The 16,784-nt window shown below is 44.8% G+C and overlaps 1 protein-coding gene across 1 annotated transcript in view; it reads right to left on the bottom strand.

Annotated features, from left to right (window-relative positions):
* NDUFV2 (NADH:ubiquinone oxidoreductase core subunit V2) overlaps positions 1 to 12,116 on the bottom strand; it is a 38,869-nt gene extending 26,753 nt beyond the window's left edge. The window contains exons 1-2 of the mRNA XM_075920969.2: positions 11,929 to 12,116; positions 10,471 to 10,536 (exon numbers count right to left, since the gene is read on the bottom strand). Coding sequence (XP_075777084.1) covers positions 10,471 to 10,536; positions 11,929 to 11,970 — 108 coding nt within the window. The 5' untranslated portion in view covers positions 11,971 to 12,116. The remainder of the gene's footprint in view (positions 1 to 10,470; positions 10,537 to 11,928) is intronic.
* Between the last annotated feature and the right edge of the window lie 4,668 nt (positions 12,117 to 16,784).

Genomic DNA, 16,784 nt, shown 5'->3' with positions numbered 1-16,784 from the left:
CAATCACAATAATCTAGTCTGACCTCCTGCAGCTCATAGGTTACAGAACCTCATCCACCCACTCCTGCAGTATGGCCCATAATCCTGGGCTGAGTTACTAGAGTCTTCAAATCTTGAATTAAAGACCTCAAATTACAAGAATTCATCATTTATTCTGCTTCAAGTGACCTCTGCCCCATCTCACATGTTCTCTGTCAATCTGACCTGGGAAAAAATTACATCCATCCTGAACCAAATATGGCAATGAAATTTTGAGAATGTAAGCAAGACTTACCATACACACACCTGGGAAAGAATTCTTGGTAGTTACTCAGGGCTCTTTCTCTATACCAGGGGTTCCCAACCTTTTTCGGTCCCTCTACCCCCTTGGCTTTTAGTAAACCTTCCCATACCCCCTATTCAATATGAAAGGAAATAAATTCTAGACTCTAGAATCCACAACTTTTTTCACTAACACTACTACTTTTGGAATATTTCAATTAGGATACTCTAGTTATTTACAAATATTCCCCGTACCCCCTTGACAAGCTTCTTGTACCCCGTGGGGGTACGCATACTCCAGGCTGGGAACCCCTGCTCTATACTGTCCCATCTCCATAAGTTGCAGATATTAACTATGAGAAGTCACAGATGGGCCACATGCCATTGTAGGCAATCACATCATACCACCTCTTCCCTCCCCCTCCCCCCATAAGCTTATCAAGCTCAATCTTGAAACAAGTAAGGTTCTCACACACACACACACTTTGGAAGGTTGTTCCAGAACTTTGCTTCTCTGATAATTGGAAACCTTCATGTAATGTCAAGCCTAAATTTATGTATAGCCATTTGTTCTTGGGACAACAATAACCCTTACTGTAAATAACTCCTCCCCCTCCCTGGTATTCATCCTTCTGATATATTTCTAGAGTGCAATCGTATCTCCCTTTATCTTTCATTCTGTTAGCCAAGTTCCTCAAATCTCCATGCTCCAATTATCTCAGTAGCCATTCTCTGCACTTGCCCCAGTTTGATTTCATAAACATGGGAGACTAGAATTGAACACATTACCAGATGAGGACTCACCAATCCCTTGTTTAATGGTAATAACACTTCCCCATTGCTACTGTGATTGATCAATATACTCATGTCTTTCTCCTCCAGCACTTCCAACTGATATGTCTCCCACCTTACAGCAAAAATTCTTTTTGTTAGGCCTTAAGTGCATGACCTTGCACTACTAAATTTTATTCCATTACCATTACTCCAGATTTAAAGGTTGTCCAAATCTTGTCTGATATTCTAGTCCAGTGGTTCCCAACCTATGCCCTGCGAAACCCTGGTGGTCCACAAAGATACTGCAGAGGGTCAGTGGAAAGTTTAAAAATAAGGATTGGGCCCACTACAGTGGGGCTGATCCTAATTTTTATTTTATTTCCTTACATTTCCTTTTATTTTTTTTCTCCCCCACAGAAGGGTCCACGAAATTTTAATAGATTGAAACGGGGTCCGTATGCTTGAAAAGATTGCGAACCACTGCTTTAGTCCTCTTCCACATTGAAACTATCTCCCAACTTCATGTCACCCATAAATTTTATTAGCACATTCCCACTTTTTGTTCCAAGGTCATTAAGGAAAATGTTAATGAAGAACAATCCCAAAAATCAATCCTTGAGGAACTCCATTAATATCCCGCCAAATGTGACATTTCACATTCCAACATGAGCAGTTATAATCTTCTTTAACTAGTTTCTTACCTACCTTTCGATTCTCATATTAATCCTCAGATTCTCCAATTTAACCAATAATTTCCCAATCTGAACTGTATCAAATACTTTGCTGAAATCCAGGTAGGTCTACAGCATTTACTTTGTCTAGAACAGGAATGGGGAACCTCTTTTTTACCAGGGGCCACTGACTCCCCAGAAAAAAAAATTAGCCACAGGAATGTATGGAGGGAGTGCGAGACTAGGAGCTTCACCAAGGCTTTTGGAGTAGGGTTGCCACCTTTCTTAGCCAGACAAACTGCTGGACGCCATTGCCATGAATAGTAACTGCATCTGGTCCATCTAATCGGGAAAGTTGGCAACCCTACAATTGGGAGGTGGTCAGAAGTTAGGGCTTCAAAGTGTGGGAGGGGGCTCCAGGCTGGAGCAGAGGGTGTGCAGGCTCCAGGTTGGGGCTTAGGACGAGAGGATCAGGGGGCCAGAGGGAACACAGGGGGTTATAGAGTATGAGAGGGGGCTCAGGGCTGGGACAGGAGCTCAGGAGAGGGTGTGGGATGCTTAACTCCAACAGCTCTCAGATTCAGAAGCAGACAGCATGTCCCTGCAGCCGCAGGGTAGAGGTGGGGAAGCAGGTAGCTCCACACGCTGCCCTAGCCTGTAGACACCGCCTCCACAGCTCCCATTGCCTGCAGTTCCCAGCCAATAGGAGCTGCTGGAGCACTGCCTGCAGGGGAAGATAGCATGTGAAGCTTCCCACATTGCTGCAAGCCAGCGCTTGTGGCTCCAGTCCACTGGGCAGGGGGCATCAAGGCTCAGGGGTTCTGGCCCACAGTGCATGGACTGCCACAGGCTGATTCAAATTAAGTAGGGGCCATGATCCTGCCCACAGGCCTGAAATGCCCCACTCCCAGTCTAGAAAACCAATTATATTCTCAAAGAAATTAGGTTGGGTCTGGCACAACCTACTTTTTATAAAATCATGTGGTATTTTATCCCAATTACCATTAACCTCTATGTCCTTAACTGCTCCTTCAAAATTTAAGACCTTGCATACAAATGAGGTTAAATCAATGCACATGCAGTTTCCCAAATCACTTCTCTCATCTCCATCCCACCCTTCTTAAAATATACCGTAAAATCTCGAGTATAATGCGCACCTATGTATAATGCACATCTGCCTTTTAAAGGTCAAAATTCTTGAATAAACTAAACTCTTATCTATAATGCGCACCCCCATTATACTCGAGATTTTAAGGTATGCACAGGAAGGACGGGCCCTTTCCCAGCTGAGCTCACACCGGCCGCGGGGTCCCCCTGCCCAGCTGATCTCATGCACGCTGAGCTCTTGCCTGCTGGCGGGAGGGAGGGGGTTCTCCCCCTCCCAGTTGCCGGCGCACCGAGCTCGCGCCTGCCAGGGGAGCCTCCCCTGCCCAGCTGTCCACGCGCCGAGCTCACACCTGCCAGGGGGAGCCTCCCCTGCTCAGCTGCCGGCGCACTAAGCTCGCGCCTGCCAGGAGAGTGTCCCCCACTCAGCTGCCGGCGCGCCGAGCTTGCGCCTGCTGAGGGAGCCTCCCCTGCCCAGCTGTCCATGCACCAAGCTCGCACCTACCGGCTCCCCCCCCCCCCCCCCAGCCCGCCCCAGCCCAGCCCAGCCCAGCCCGTGCCTGCCTTCCCTCCCCCTGCCCAGCTCGTGCCTGCCGAGGGTGAATTTAAATTTTTTTTTAAAACCTCCTATGGATAATGCGCACCCCGACTTTGATGTTTAAAAAACGGGGGAAAAGTGTGCACTATACTCGCAACTTTACGGTATCCGCTATTAGGGAGGTAAAATTCCATTTAATTAGTTAATCGATTAAATGTAATGTTTAATTGGTTAACTGATGAAAGGGAGGTGAATGGGGACTGCTCTGGCTAGGCTGAAGTGCCCAAGCCTCCTGTCTGCAGAAAGCAGGGAGCTGCTGTAGTCCCCACTTATTAACTGCAATCAGTAAGCATCACCAGAGACAGCAGCGCAAGGTGGCAGCAGCCCTTGGCCGTGGAGAGTCCAAGCTCCCCACAGACAGAGGCTGCACCATGGGATGTGGAGCAGCCTCTGTCCACAAGAAGCTTGGATCCCTCCCTCCCGGGGAACTCCCCCCACGGACAATAGGAGGGGCAGGGGTGGGGGGAGGCAGCATGGTGGAGCCAGTGCTGGGGGAGCCAGCTTTTAAGCTGGCTCCTCCTAACACCAGCTCCTGCCTGCCCCGCCCCCAACCCTCCTCGTAGAAGGCAGGAAGGGAGGTGGGCCCATGGAGCCAGCCTGAAAGCTCCATGTGCATATCAGCTCCAGCCTACCCCCCTTATCAGAGGCAGCAGTGCTAGGGGAGGGGAAAAAGCCAATCTGGCGCTTGTGGGAAGCCTGCTTAGTCAGCTCCTGCAGGAAGATTTAGGATACAGCTTCTTGCATTCTTTCCCTGCCAGTTCAGTGGCCTGCCCTGCCTACTCCTGGTAGCAGAACCCTGCAGATGAGCCAATACCCATGTCTATCCATGCAGATATTTGTATCTGTGCAGGGTGTGAAAAGGTTGGTGACCACTGCTCTACATCAAGGGTGGGGAAACCTATGGATCTGACCCCAAAGGCTCAGGGCTCTTCGCATTCCCCAGCAGGGAGCAGGCACTGGCACTCCCTGCTGCAGGGAGAGGTGGAAGGGGTGGGGGGTGAGCCTCACATGCTGGAGTCAGGCAAGTTGGGGTCTATATTTCTGTGGTTCTAGGTACTGGAAATATGACAAGTATAAGCAAGAAAAAAAATTGTAAAAGGCAGGAAAGAAGAGGGAGACTAGTGATATTCCAAGAACATATTTACTTAATTTTATTGGCTTTCTCTGTTCAAACCAGAGCGTTAATAAGAAGACATTCACCTTCTGATAGTATTAAAACAGCCAACATGAAAAAGCTTAACTTCAAACCAGTCAGAGCAATTGCCCAATTATCTAGATAAGCTCCCAATTTGTCCTTAAATACCTCATCAGTGGGTTTGAACCTTTTTTTCATTTGCAGGCCCCTAAAAAATTTCAAATGGAAGTTGGTACTCTCAGACATAGTTTGCCGCAGATTAAGATCATTACTTCTGTTTTGCAGACTGTTAAGGGTCCATTCACAACAGGCTGAAAACAACTGCTCTATGTAAATTAATGTCTGAAAGTTATAACTAAAAAATAACACAAGCCTATAAAATTGTATCCAAGAGTCAAAGATCCATCAGTTTGCTGTAAGAACATAAGAATACGATCATAAAACCAGACACATTGAGTCAGACCAAAGGTCCATCTAGCCAAGTATTCTGTCTACCAACGATGACCAATGCCATGTGCCCCAGAAGGACTGAACAGAACAGGTAATCATCAAGTGATCCATCCCGTCACCCATTTTCTGCTTTTGACAGAAGGTAGGGACAACATCCCTGCCCATTCTGGCTAATAGCCATTGATGTTGTGGAAGCAGGACTAAGGGAAAGGGGATTTGGGTGGCCATTTTAGGGTTTGTCAGTAGCAGAGCAAGAGTCTGGTTCACTCTGACTCCTGCTAAAGCGAGAGCTAGAAGAGATGCTATGTTCGCCTCTCTGTCTCTCTCACATTGATAAGAGTGGAATGCTTACCTCAGTGAGAACCTTGAGATAAGACAGTGTCCGATGGGAAATGAGTGGGCAGGGAAGTAATTGTTTAATGTTCTATGTAACAGAAAGGTATATATATTGGCTTTTAATTGTTTTGTATTTGAAGATCCGCTTACGCTGTCTTCCCTTGCAATATTGCTCGAATAAACTGCCTCTGGCTACTTGTTGCTTAAACACAACGCAGAGTGAAGGCTCGTTATCTTCCACAATGTCCTCCATGAATTTATCTAGCTCTTTTTTGAGCCCTGTTATAGTCTTGGCCTTCACAACATCCTCTGGCAAGGAGTTCCACATAGAAACATAGGCCCTGAAGGTGGCTTTTTAATTCTCCAAGTCTATTGACTCTACACTGCATGTAAAGGCATCCATGACATTGTCCTCAAAACTTCCTGTGTGCCAGGAAACAGGGAAGCTGGTAGCTGGCTTTGGCAGCTTAACTCCAATTCTGGCTGCTGCTGTGCTCTTGATAATTCCTAGCCCAACAGCCTACACTTCTGCCTTCCCCCTTAATCTCCCCTTCAGACATCAGCTCTTCCTCCCTACATCTCCAACACCTCCCTGCCTTCACTTCATAGGAAAGTACAGAGAGTACAACCAGTAATCCAATTAACTCCTCTCCTCAGGGAAAGCTGCAGGGAGGTGTAACTTGGCAGGGACACAAAACAAAATTTCAGGTACCTGGCTGCAGAAAAAGGTAAATTCTGTGGCAGAAATGCTGAATTTCTCTGCATCTTGAAAGAATGCCAATATGCAACTACATAACTACAGGGTTTATAAGGTCATAAGTAAAAGGAATAGAGCAGATCACGTCTCTCACAGCAGTTCTCTTCAGATTCAGGAAGATGGCACTGACTCATTTATCCCAGTTTGCATCTGAGATTCTTGCAACGATAATTATCACTATTATTTGTACTGCATTTACGACAGTCATGAATCAGGGCCTCATGCTAGCACCACACAAACATGAGCTAGAAACATTCCTAAAATTAAAGATCAAATTCTACTGCTCACCTCCATGGTAAAGTGAATAGAGAAATCAATTAATACACAGGGCTATACCTAAACTAGAGATAGATGTAAACATTTTACAAAAACACTAACCATGTAACCGATTGAAATTCAGTTAGTTACACAGTTAAATGCCCTATGGACTCCCAGTGGCCGCCTGGCATTTAATCAGTAAGGTTAAGGGATAAGCATTAGCTTATCAGTTAACAGGTTAAACTCTTCCATCCCTAATCTAAACCTTGGCTCTCAAAGAAATCCTCAAGTTCACCACAAAATTAACTATTCTCCAAAGCCTCTTTTTAGAAATGGCTATATTAGTCCAGACAAGACAGCATACATGGAAAATGCCAACTTAGATGGTTAAAGTTTGGTAAAGTTATAATAAAATTAAAACAGGGGCTGTCATGAATGGGAGCTGCAAAAGAGTCTAACTTACCTGGAGAGCAACGAAAGTGTTACCACTAACCTTAAAGCTCTGCACCTGAGGTAGGGAGGTATTGGGCATTGAGCCAATGAAATGCAGGTAAAGAATTTCAAACAGAGAGCAAGGCACTGGGAATCTTCTTCAGGCAAAGAGGGAAGACATGAACTCCCCCAAAAACATATCCCCCGGCTTTGTCAGAATGTGAGAGTAGGAAAAAGTTTAAGGACTCCATCAGGTTTATTGTTTTCCTTGTTTGGGAATTATGTCTGAGCTAGTTACAGTAAAACTCCATTAGTCCGGCATCCAATGCTCCGGGACTCCTGATGGTCCGGCACCATCAGGAACCCGGAAGTGCTGGGGCAGCCAGACAGGCTTCCCCCATTCAGCTGCTGCTGAAACTGACCAGCAGCTGAATCTGGGAAGCTGGGAGCAGAGCAGCTGGGGTGCTGCAGGGTTGGTCTCGTAGCGCTGCCCCTCGGGGCTGCGGGACCAACCCGGCAGGACCCCAGCTGCTCTGCCCCAGGGGTCCCCGATTCAGCCGCTGCTGAAACAGATCAGCGGCTGATTCCAGGAAGCCCGGGGCAGAGCAGTTCTGCCCCGGGCTTCCTGGAATCAGCCGCTGATCTGTTTCAACAGCGGCTGACTTGGGGACCCCTGGGGCAGAGCAGCTGGGGTGCTGCCGGGTTGGTCCCGCAGCGCCAAAGAGCGGCGCTACGGGACCAACCCAGCAGCACCCCAGCTGCTTTGCCCCAGGCGTCGGGATTCAGCCGCTGCTGAAACTGACCAGCAGCGTCAGTTTCACCAGCAGGCTGAATCCGGAGGCCTGGGGCAGAGCAGCTGGGGTGCTGCAGGGTTGGTCTCGTAGCGCCGCCCCTCGGCGCTGCGGGAGCAACCCGGCAGGACCCCAGCTGCTCTGCCCCAGGGGTCCCCAAGTCAGCCGCTGCTGAAACAGATCAGCGGCTGATTCCAGGAAGCCCCAGGCAGAGCAGCTCTGCCCCGGGCTTCCTGGAATCTCTGTTTCAGCAGCAGCTGAATCGGGGACCCCTGGGGCAGAGCAGCTGGGGTCCTGCCGGGTTGGTCCCGCAGCGCCGTCCTTTGGCACTGCGGGACCAACCCGGCAGCACTCCAGCTGCTCTATTGCAGGCATCCCCGATTCAGCTGCTGCTGAAACTGACCAGCAGCAGCTGAATCAGGGATGCCTGGGGCAGAGCCGGACTATCGTAAGGGGGGGCAATGAGGGGTCTGGGGTGGCATCCCCTCCCACCCCCCTCCAGACCCCTCATAGCCCCCCCTTCTGATAGTCCGGCATATCTGATAATCCGGCACCCCCTGGGTCCTAAAGGTGCCGGATTATCGGAAGTTTACTGTAATTGTTTTTTCTTCTCTCTCTCATAGCCAAGAATTATAGTCCTTTGAGCTGGACACAGTGCTAGCTGAACTCTGATGCTGCCTCAGGGGACGGTTGCCTGGGGGTGGGGAGGGGTCACGTGCTCAGGGTCTGAAGCTAGATGAGTCTTTTTCCCCACGTAAATCATCTTTAATTGTAGTTCTCTGGCCTTTCTTGTTCGGGATGTCACTTTTTTGCAGTGAGAGCACTGTTCGGCAGGGTTGTAGCCAGACACAAACCCCATCTTGGTTTTCCACGAACTCCATCTTGTTTCGCCCCCCCAGAGAGCAAGAAAAAGGCAGTCAGCCTTTGATGCCCTGGGAACACAGGTGTGCTGCCTGTCCCTGACTCTACCATAAACAGAAACCAGACAGTAAATGGGCTAACTGACGACCCGGGGCCTCCCGTCGCCCTGATGGCTAGTATCAGTAATTGACACGCCTGCACTGTCCCAGAGAGGAATCTTCGCCCATCACATACCAGAGGTGCCCATTGTCTGCATTTTTCCCAGGTGCAAATTATGCTTTGCACCCTTCGTGGGAAACTTGGTGTTCAAAGCCATTTTTCCTAATTGGCCACTTAAAACCAGGAAGAAGCCTACATGACCCAAGGGGTATAAAAGAGGTTCAGCAGCCCACCCCATTTGAGCTCCAATCATCTATACCTGCTGGCAGGTATTGATTGTCTCCCGAGGTCTGTGGGACGCCCAACCTCGCCCTACTTCTTCCCGAGGGATTGAGAGAAAGACGCTGGCCACGCCAAGTCTGGAACACAGGGGTGAGAATATATACCTGCTATGTGTATTTTGCATGCATTTAATAAGAGCTCAGAGAACCAAAAGGGTTTCATGGTACCTGTAAGTGACTTATTAGTGTAATTTCTGTCCTGTCCTTTGTAGTGTTTGTGTTATCTGTAACACAGTAGTAGCATTTAACAACTAAGTTTACCCTGTAACAATAAATAGTAACTGTTTAAGCTTTAACCTGACTCCTTCAGTTGCTGTAACAGAACCAAGCACAATTTAAAAGAACTTCAGCCGGTCATAAGGGACTCACTGCCCTGACCGTCGGCTGACAAGGGTGCTCCTCACCCAGACAGCGGACGCACAGGTCATATCCGTCAGAGATGGATATGGACAGTTTGCAACCTGTGCACCTTTTAAAACCAAGTAAGCCTGGCATGTCCCAGAAAGGCAAGGTTTTGGTGTGGTAACCATTGTCTAGCTACAGAAGTAGTTTAAGAGTGAGGTAAAGAGGGCGACTACTGAGATGTGACCAAAGCCAGTGGTGGTTGAGAAGAAACTGAGGATGGTCGACTGTGCATGCGGAGTAGCTACTCAAATCTCTCGTGCCAGCACTCCCCGTGGGCTGCTAGCTAGAGGCACTGCTATCACAAATCTCCGATCGGGGCTCAGCAACACAGATGCACCTAAGGTGGAGCACCTACAGGGACAACCATCTCGAAGATCTCTAGTTACTGAACAGGTGAGTAACCTTCCCTTATAGCCCAGGGAAAATCCCTCAGTTTATTCTCATTCATGGCTTTTTAACACTAAGTCATTTACTATGCTTGCAACAATAATCTTATTTTAATAATAAAAGTGGTTTTTTTTGTTCTGTTAACCAGTATCGGTTGATCTTGTGTGTCCTTAAACTTAAGTGCCTGGCTGCAAACTCTTACCAGAGAGAGAGCACAGGTTCATTGTTCTCTGCAAGAGTGTGCTTGTTTGTTTTCCAACTCCTTGGGGAAAGGAGGTTGGAGGAGTTTGACCTCAGGGAAGAGATTCTAAGTGATTTCTTCCCTGGAAAAAGATTTGGACACTTGGTGACAGCAATACCCAAAAAATTTCCGGGGAAAACTGACCAGAATTTTTTTTTGTTTTGTCTCCGGGAATTGCAGCAACATCAGGATCTTATAGAGGTTTTATTTTGCTAGCCAGCCCCCATTACCTACACACTGAAGTGCCAGGTTGGGGAATTCAGCCATGACAGTAACTTAATGAATTATCAAGTATTAAGCAACCTCACTTAAAGATTTAAAAAGTCCTGGCCTCTTATTTAAGATCAGGAAGGGGATAGTAATAGGGGGAGGGAGATTTTCACCCTTCAAAAACAGAGTTCTAACGAAAAATAAATGTCCTTGTATGCTTCTAAGATGTACCTTGTAAGTTTCTAAGAGTGTATCTTGTAAATCAAAAGTTCATCTGTGAATAAAAGCCATACTTCATCCAACCCTCAACATCAAATTATTTATTCATCCATATGTTCAGTATCTAGAAAAATTCTTACCACAAACAAAGCTCCTCCTCCTCCACTGCGCACAGCTGTTTTATGCAAGTAGCGGATTTGTCTCACCTTCAAAATAACATTTTGAAAGTATTAAAAACTATAGGCAAAAATGTATATGCTTAACTGCCATGCACTTCTTTCAGTAATAGTTAAATTTCCATACCAATCATAAGACGACACAACCAAAAGACCAATCAGTTTATTATTTGACACAGAAAAGTGGTCAATATTAAAGACCCCTCCTGAGATTATCGGGAGTATCTTTGTTTATTTAATCCACTTTGGTGAATGGAGATAAAACTAGAAAGTAAACCATGTCCATTTAACATAACTTAACATTGTCTCCTTGCATGTAAGCACTTGTCACTCAATGTATTATATTATTTACTGCCATAATGCATACTTTATACATACACATCAACCATGTATATTTTAAAATGTATGCATACGCTACTATTTCAAATCTAATGCATTTAAGGAAGTTTGGAAATCCCAATAGGTGCCTATCCCCATCACTCAAGCAGAAATGTTAGATTAGAACTTTTAATCAATTTGGCTTGTTTGATTTGCAAGGGAGTGACTCTAGTAAGGGAACTAGATAGGTTATTAACCTATGTTTAGTCATAGAGACAAAAGAAATATATTGTTAGCGGCAACATTTTAAAAAATCATACTAAAAAAGGATCTTATATTTTCCAAATGTAAGTAATTATAGGCCAAGATACATATCATGTATTCATTTCCTTAAAACTAGCTTTTTCCAGATTTGAAAGCTGAAGCAGGACGCTTCTATCTCACTGACCTTTAATAAACATAAATAATAAATTTGGCAACGTCAAGTGTACTGAAGCTCAGAGAACAAAGAAGCCATTACTAGATAAATCTCCCATGTATCTGTTATGAAAGGTTAAAAAAAAAGAACTACACACTATCAGTCATTTGTATAGACAAATCAGATGTGTATGGAGCTATACTAAATGTTAAACATGCCAGAGTAACAATATTCTGCCTCAAGGAATGTATGAACCACAAATACAAGTGGTCAAAAATACAATACTCAAGAAGAAAAACGAATCAACCCACGCTCATTCTAGATGGCACGTATCACACGTGACAGACAGAAAGCACAATTTAGGAGTGTGTGGCTGGCCCCCTAGACACACACCTTCACCATATTCCACGTGCCCCCCCCACTGAAACCTCCTCCCTCTCCGTGCCTCTCCCCACTACACTCCTCCTCCCCCCACCCCGCTGCACCCCTCCTCGCCTGCCCCCCTCCCAATGAGCCCCCCCGCTCTGAGTTTCTCTCCTTCCGGGGGGGGGCGGTGACACAGCGGACGTGGGCCGGGCTCCCGGGTGCTGAAGGCCGCGGTGCCCTTGCCGGCTGCCTCGGGCCCGCGCCTCCCAGGGACGGCGTCTGTCGCCGCGGCGCCCGTAGGCGGGAGGAGGGTTCCTTACCGAGTACGAGGCAGCGGCGCGAATGGCAGCAGCGAACAACATGGCGGCGGCGGCGGGCCCCCCCCGGCCTTGCAGGCCGCAGCCCCCTCACTGACTGCAGCCACCGCCTCCTCGCCCGCTCCCGCCCACCGGGCCCGACGGCAGAGGCGCGGGAGCGCGCACGCCTCGCGGTTGTTCGCAGGCCGCGCGCGCGAGAGCGACAGCACGTCCTGCCTGCGCTGGCCGCTCTCAGGGCTGGGTGGGAGTGTGACGTCAGGGCTTAGTGAGCGCTGTTCAGGCGCTGCCTGCCCCAGCCCTGCGCGCACACGGGAACGCTCGTCAGTCCATTAGCGGTCGCACCCGCTGTCTGGTCCGGGAGAGTTGGCAACCGTACTGTCCCATCAGATGCAAACCCGTGGTGGAAAATAGGCACAGGCAGTGCTGGTACAGTGTGTAAGTGGGGAGAACTGGTGGTATCTCCTTTGCATTTGTGAGTACAGAGCTACCAAACTGCACGCAACCTTCAAAAGAGGGATGTGTTTATTGAAGCAATTAAGAGGTTTGTATGTTCCTAAAGTTGTGCACATTCCTTGCAAAATGCAGAGAAAATTCCACAATATATTCGCCTTGTATGATACCCAGCTATCCACAAGCAGCAAAAAGTGCATATGTATTGTTTTTCAGTGCAAAAACAACTTCACACTGTGTAGGTACTAATAAAGAAATAAGTGGTTTACACTGAAAGTTGCAAAGCACTAGTTAATGTTAGAAATACTTTTCTCCCTTACCTCCTCTCATTCTGTCCAAGGTAGAGACTTTCTCATTATCATCACTCCACATGGATACAACGATACTAAAATAGTGTTATTAGAATCTCAGTGGAAATATATATACATACATTTTACCACTACAAAAATAGTGTTGTCAAAGACATGTTGTCACTAGTGATAGAAATGTAGCCGTGTTAGTCTGGGGTAGCTGAAGCAAAATGCAGGACAATGTAACACTTTAAAGACTAACAAGATGGTTTATTAGATGATGAGCTTTCGTGGCCCAGACCCACTTCCTCAGATCAAATAGTGGAAGAAAATAGTCACAACCATATATACCAAAGGATACAATTAAAAAAAAGAACACATATGAAAAGGACAAATCAAATTTCAGAACAGAAGGAGGATGCGGGGGGGAAGGTAAATGTCTGTGAGCTAATGGTATTAGAGGTGATAATTGGGGAAGCTATCTTTGTAATGGGTAAAATAACTGGGGTCTTTGTTGAGACCCACGTGTAGAGTGTCGAATTTTAGCATGAATGACAGTATCAGGTGATTCCTTAATTTCTTGGATAGTCTGAGGCAGAGATCAGGTGATTCCTTGATTTCTTGGACAGGATCACAAAGACAGGATCACAAAAACAAACAAACAGTTTCTTGCCATTTCAACCAGAAAGGGGACAGTCTCGATGACTTAATTACCTGCATCCTGCTTCAGAGCCTTTTAAATCTGCATTTGAAAGGGAATCCTCTGAACTGTCATTCATGCTAAAATTCAACACCTCTAATACCATTAGCTCACAGACATTTACCTTTCCTCTCCCCCCCCCCCCCCGCATCCCTCTTCTGTTCTGAAATTTGATTTGTCCTTTTCATGTGTGTTCTTTTTTTTTAATTGTATCCTTTGGTATATATGGTTGTGACTATTTTCTTCCACTATTTGATCTGAGGAAGTGGGTCTGGCCCACGAAAGCTCATCATCTAATAAACCATCTTGTTAGTCTTTAAAGTGCTACATAGTCCTGTATTTTGTTTCTTGTTTCTAGATTTGCTTTAGTGGTATGGGTCCTAAACAGAGCTCCAAACTCAGGGTACATCTACACTGCACGGCTATATCTGGATACCTCTGGTATAGTAGGCAGCAAAAAGTTCAGACGGTGAAAAATGAGGTAAAATAATAATCAGACATTAAAGTGAAATGAAATTTGGTGGGGTAGGGGGAGACGTTGTTGTCCAAATAATTCAGTAATACAATATACAGTGAAAGGATGTTTCTGGTGTTACAATAGGATCAAAATGTGGCTTCCTGCCACCCGTTATTTTGAAATATTTTTCGAAATAATAGGTGCACTAATTCGCCATCCCGGTAAACCTCATTGCATGAGGGATAAGTGATGGCTTGAAATAGTGCGTTATTTTGAAATTTTGTGCTGTGTACACAGACCAATTTTCAAAATAAGCTATTTTGAAATAGATTTAAGATAAGATATACAATTTGCATAGCATAAATTGTGTATCTTATTTTGAGTTTAGGATGTTGTGTAGACGCACCTTCAGTCATCTGAAAAATCTTTCATTGATAAAGTAAGGAATGATTAAGGATTTTTTAATATGTTTACTGTTTACAATAATCATCACATGCATATATATATATATATACACTATGTCCCTTGAGTAGATATGTACTCTAGATTATTACACAATTTCTTTAAAGGTGGGCACACGTCTCCTATGTCAGTGTTTATTTCTTGTTTATATTTGTGTGTGTGTATTTAGTAAATATTATACATGAAAAATATATCATAGAAGTTTGTGAAAGCACTTTTATTTAAAATTTCTTGTAATTTTAGTATCATGTTATTTAGGAATGGTAATTAAATATCTTAATGTGACGTCAACACAGAGTTTTGTGATGCAATTAAAATAAAATAAATAAATAATAATATATAGTACATTGATGAAAAAGTATTTTAGCATGAGAGTAAAGATTATTACACTTATATTACAGGTAGAAAACTGAGACAAATTGGTACAGTATTAGCCTCTTGCCCAACATCATATAGTAAGCCCATGGTAGAACTGGACACAACTCTAGTCTCCTGACTCACAATCTGGTGTCCTATTTTCTGGACTATGCTGCCTCCATACTCTGAGAAGAATTCAGATCCCAAAGAGAATAAACACATAAAAATGGCCATACTGAATCATACCAGTGGTCCATCTAGATCAGTTTCCTGTCATCCAACAGTGTCCAATGCTAGACATTTCAGAGGGAATGAACAGAACAGGGAAACTATTGAGAGATCCATCCCGTCATCCAGTCCCTGCTTCTGGCAATTTGAGCGTCAGGGACACCCTGAGCATAAGGTTGCATTCCTGACCATCTTGGCTAATAGCCATTGATGAACCTATCCTCCATGAACTTATCTAATTCTTGTTTGAGTGCAGTTTCATTTCTGGGCTTCACAACATCCCCGGGAAATGAGTTCCACAGGTTGACTTTTTATGCTGTGAGAAAGTACTTCCTTATGTTTGTTTTTAGTCTTAATTTCATTGGGTGACTCTTGGTTCTTATGTAACAGCACTTCCCTATTCACTTTCTCCACACCATTTATAATTTTATAGACCCTCATCATATCTCCAAGCTAAACAATTCCAGTCTTTTTAGTCTTCTCTCCTATGGAATGTGTTCTATATCCCCAATAATTTTTGTTGCCATTCTATTATTCCAATTTGAATATATCTTTTTGAAGTAGGGTGCTCAGAGCATCATGCAATATGCTTAAGGTGTGGGTATTCCATAAAGTGGCATTATGATATTTTTCTGTTAGGTTCTTTTTGTCTGCTGCCGCACATTGAACAGATGTTTTGGGGGAGCTACGCACAATGACTTCAAGATCTCTTCCTTGAGAAGTAATTTAGACCTCACCTCATCATTTGGTATGTATAGTTGGGATTATATTTTCCAATGTGCATTATTCTGCACTTAACATAAAATTTCATCAACCATTTTGTTGTCCAGTCATACACAGTTATTTAGACATTTTGAACATGAAAGGGAAAACACTAACAGCTAAGTCTTCTAAAGTGGAGAACAGTTACTTGAATTAATTAAATAACATTGTTTGAGTTATTTATTTTTAATTCCTTTATTGCCTCTTTATTTATATTGATTTATGCTTACAAATGCTTCAGTGTGAAAATAACTGAGTTGTTGCAAGAGATACTAACTATAATGCTGCTCAACAGTAATATGAAAAGGTTGACCTGACTTCAGTTGATGGCTTACTACTTTCTTGGGTTAATCAGATATGGGGGTTTCAAAAATCATTCAGAAAGGGATCAGTGTCTTCTTTTTGCAACAACTTTGATTTTATTTTATTTAAAGGGCAGCTAGAATTATAATTAGGTGCTACTAGTGTTCGTTATTTTGTTCATTTGTTATTTGTGTACTTAAAATAGCTGTATCTTAGAACCTCGCATCTGCTTCTGGCACAGATGAGAGTCTGACATGATATTCTGCTTGCTCTGACTGTACTCAAGTGACATACGAATCACTATTGCATGACCTATGCTGCTGAAATCACAGAGGCAGCATGAAGAATGATGAACAAACAAACCATTTATGTTGAAGCCTCTACAGTACTGAGCAAATGAGCTGCCAGAAGATTTTCCCTTCCTTCCAAGCTCTGTGTAGAAAGGTATCTTTTAAAAAACTGCACAGAACCATTCAGGCATGAACCTTAGTAACCATAGCAACCACATCAACTTATTGTTGTAACTATTGGCATCCTCTCATCAAACTCCCTCTCCACCTTGCACAGCATTCATCATTTTCTCTCCTCATGCCATATTTTAATCCAGTGCAAGTGCAGATCTGCAGATGAGAAGCTATTATTGCCTTCAACGGGGACTCGTGGGGGGAAGGATTGCTAGATCAGGCTCTTCAGGGCGGGGTTCCTGTATTTTATTTGTCTGTAAAGTGCCATATCCATTTGTATTACCGTATAAATAAATCATTCATAATCTCAGAGGCCTTAGTAATGGGGACTTATGACTTTTATATTTGGTTAAGAATTTCCATCAGAATCTACTCTTAATGCGGTG

This window comes from Pelodiscus sinensis, chromosome 2 (assembly GCF_052426305.1).
Source record: "Pelodiscus sinensis isolate ZL-2025 chromosome 2, ASM5242630v1, whole genome shotgun sequence".
NCBI lineage: Eukaryota > Metazoa > Chordata > Testudines > Trionychidae > Pelodiscus > Pelodiscus sinensis.
Note: the sequence above shows the minus strand (reverse complement) of the source record. Positions and strands in the feature narration are given on the sequence as shown.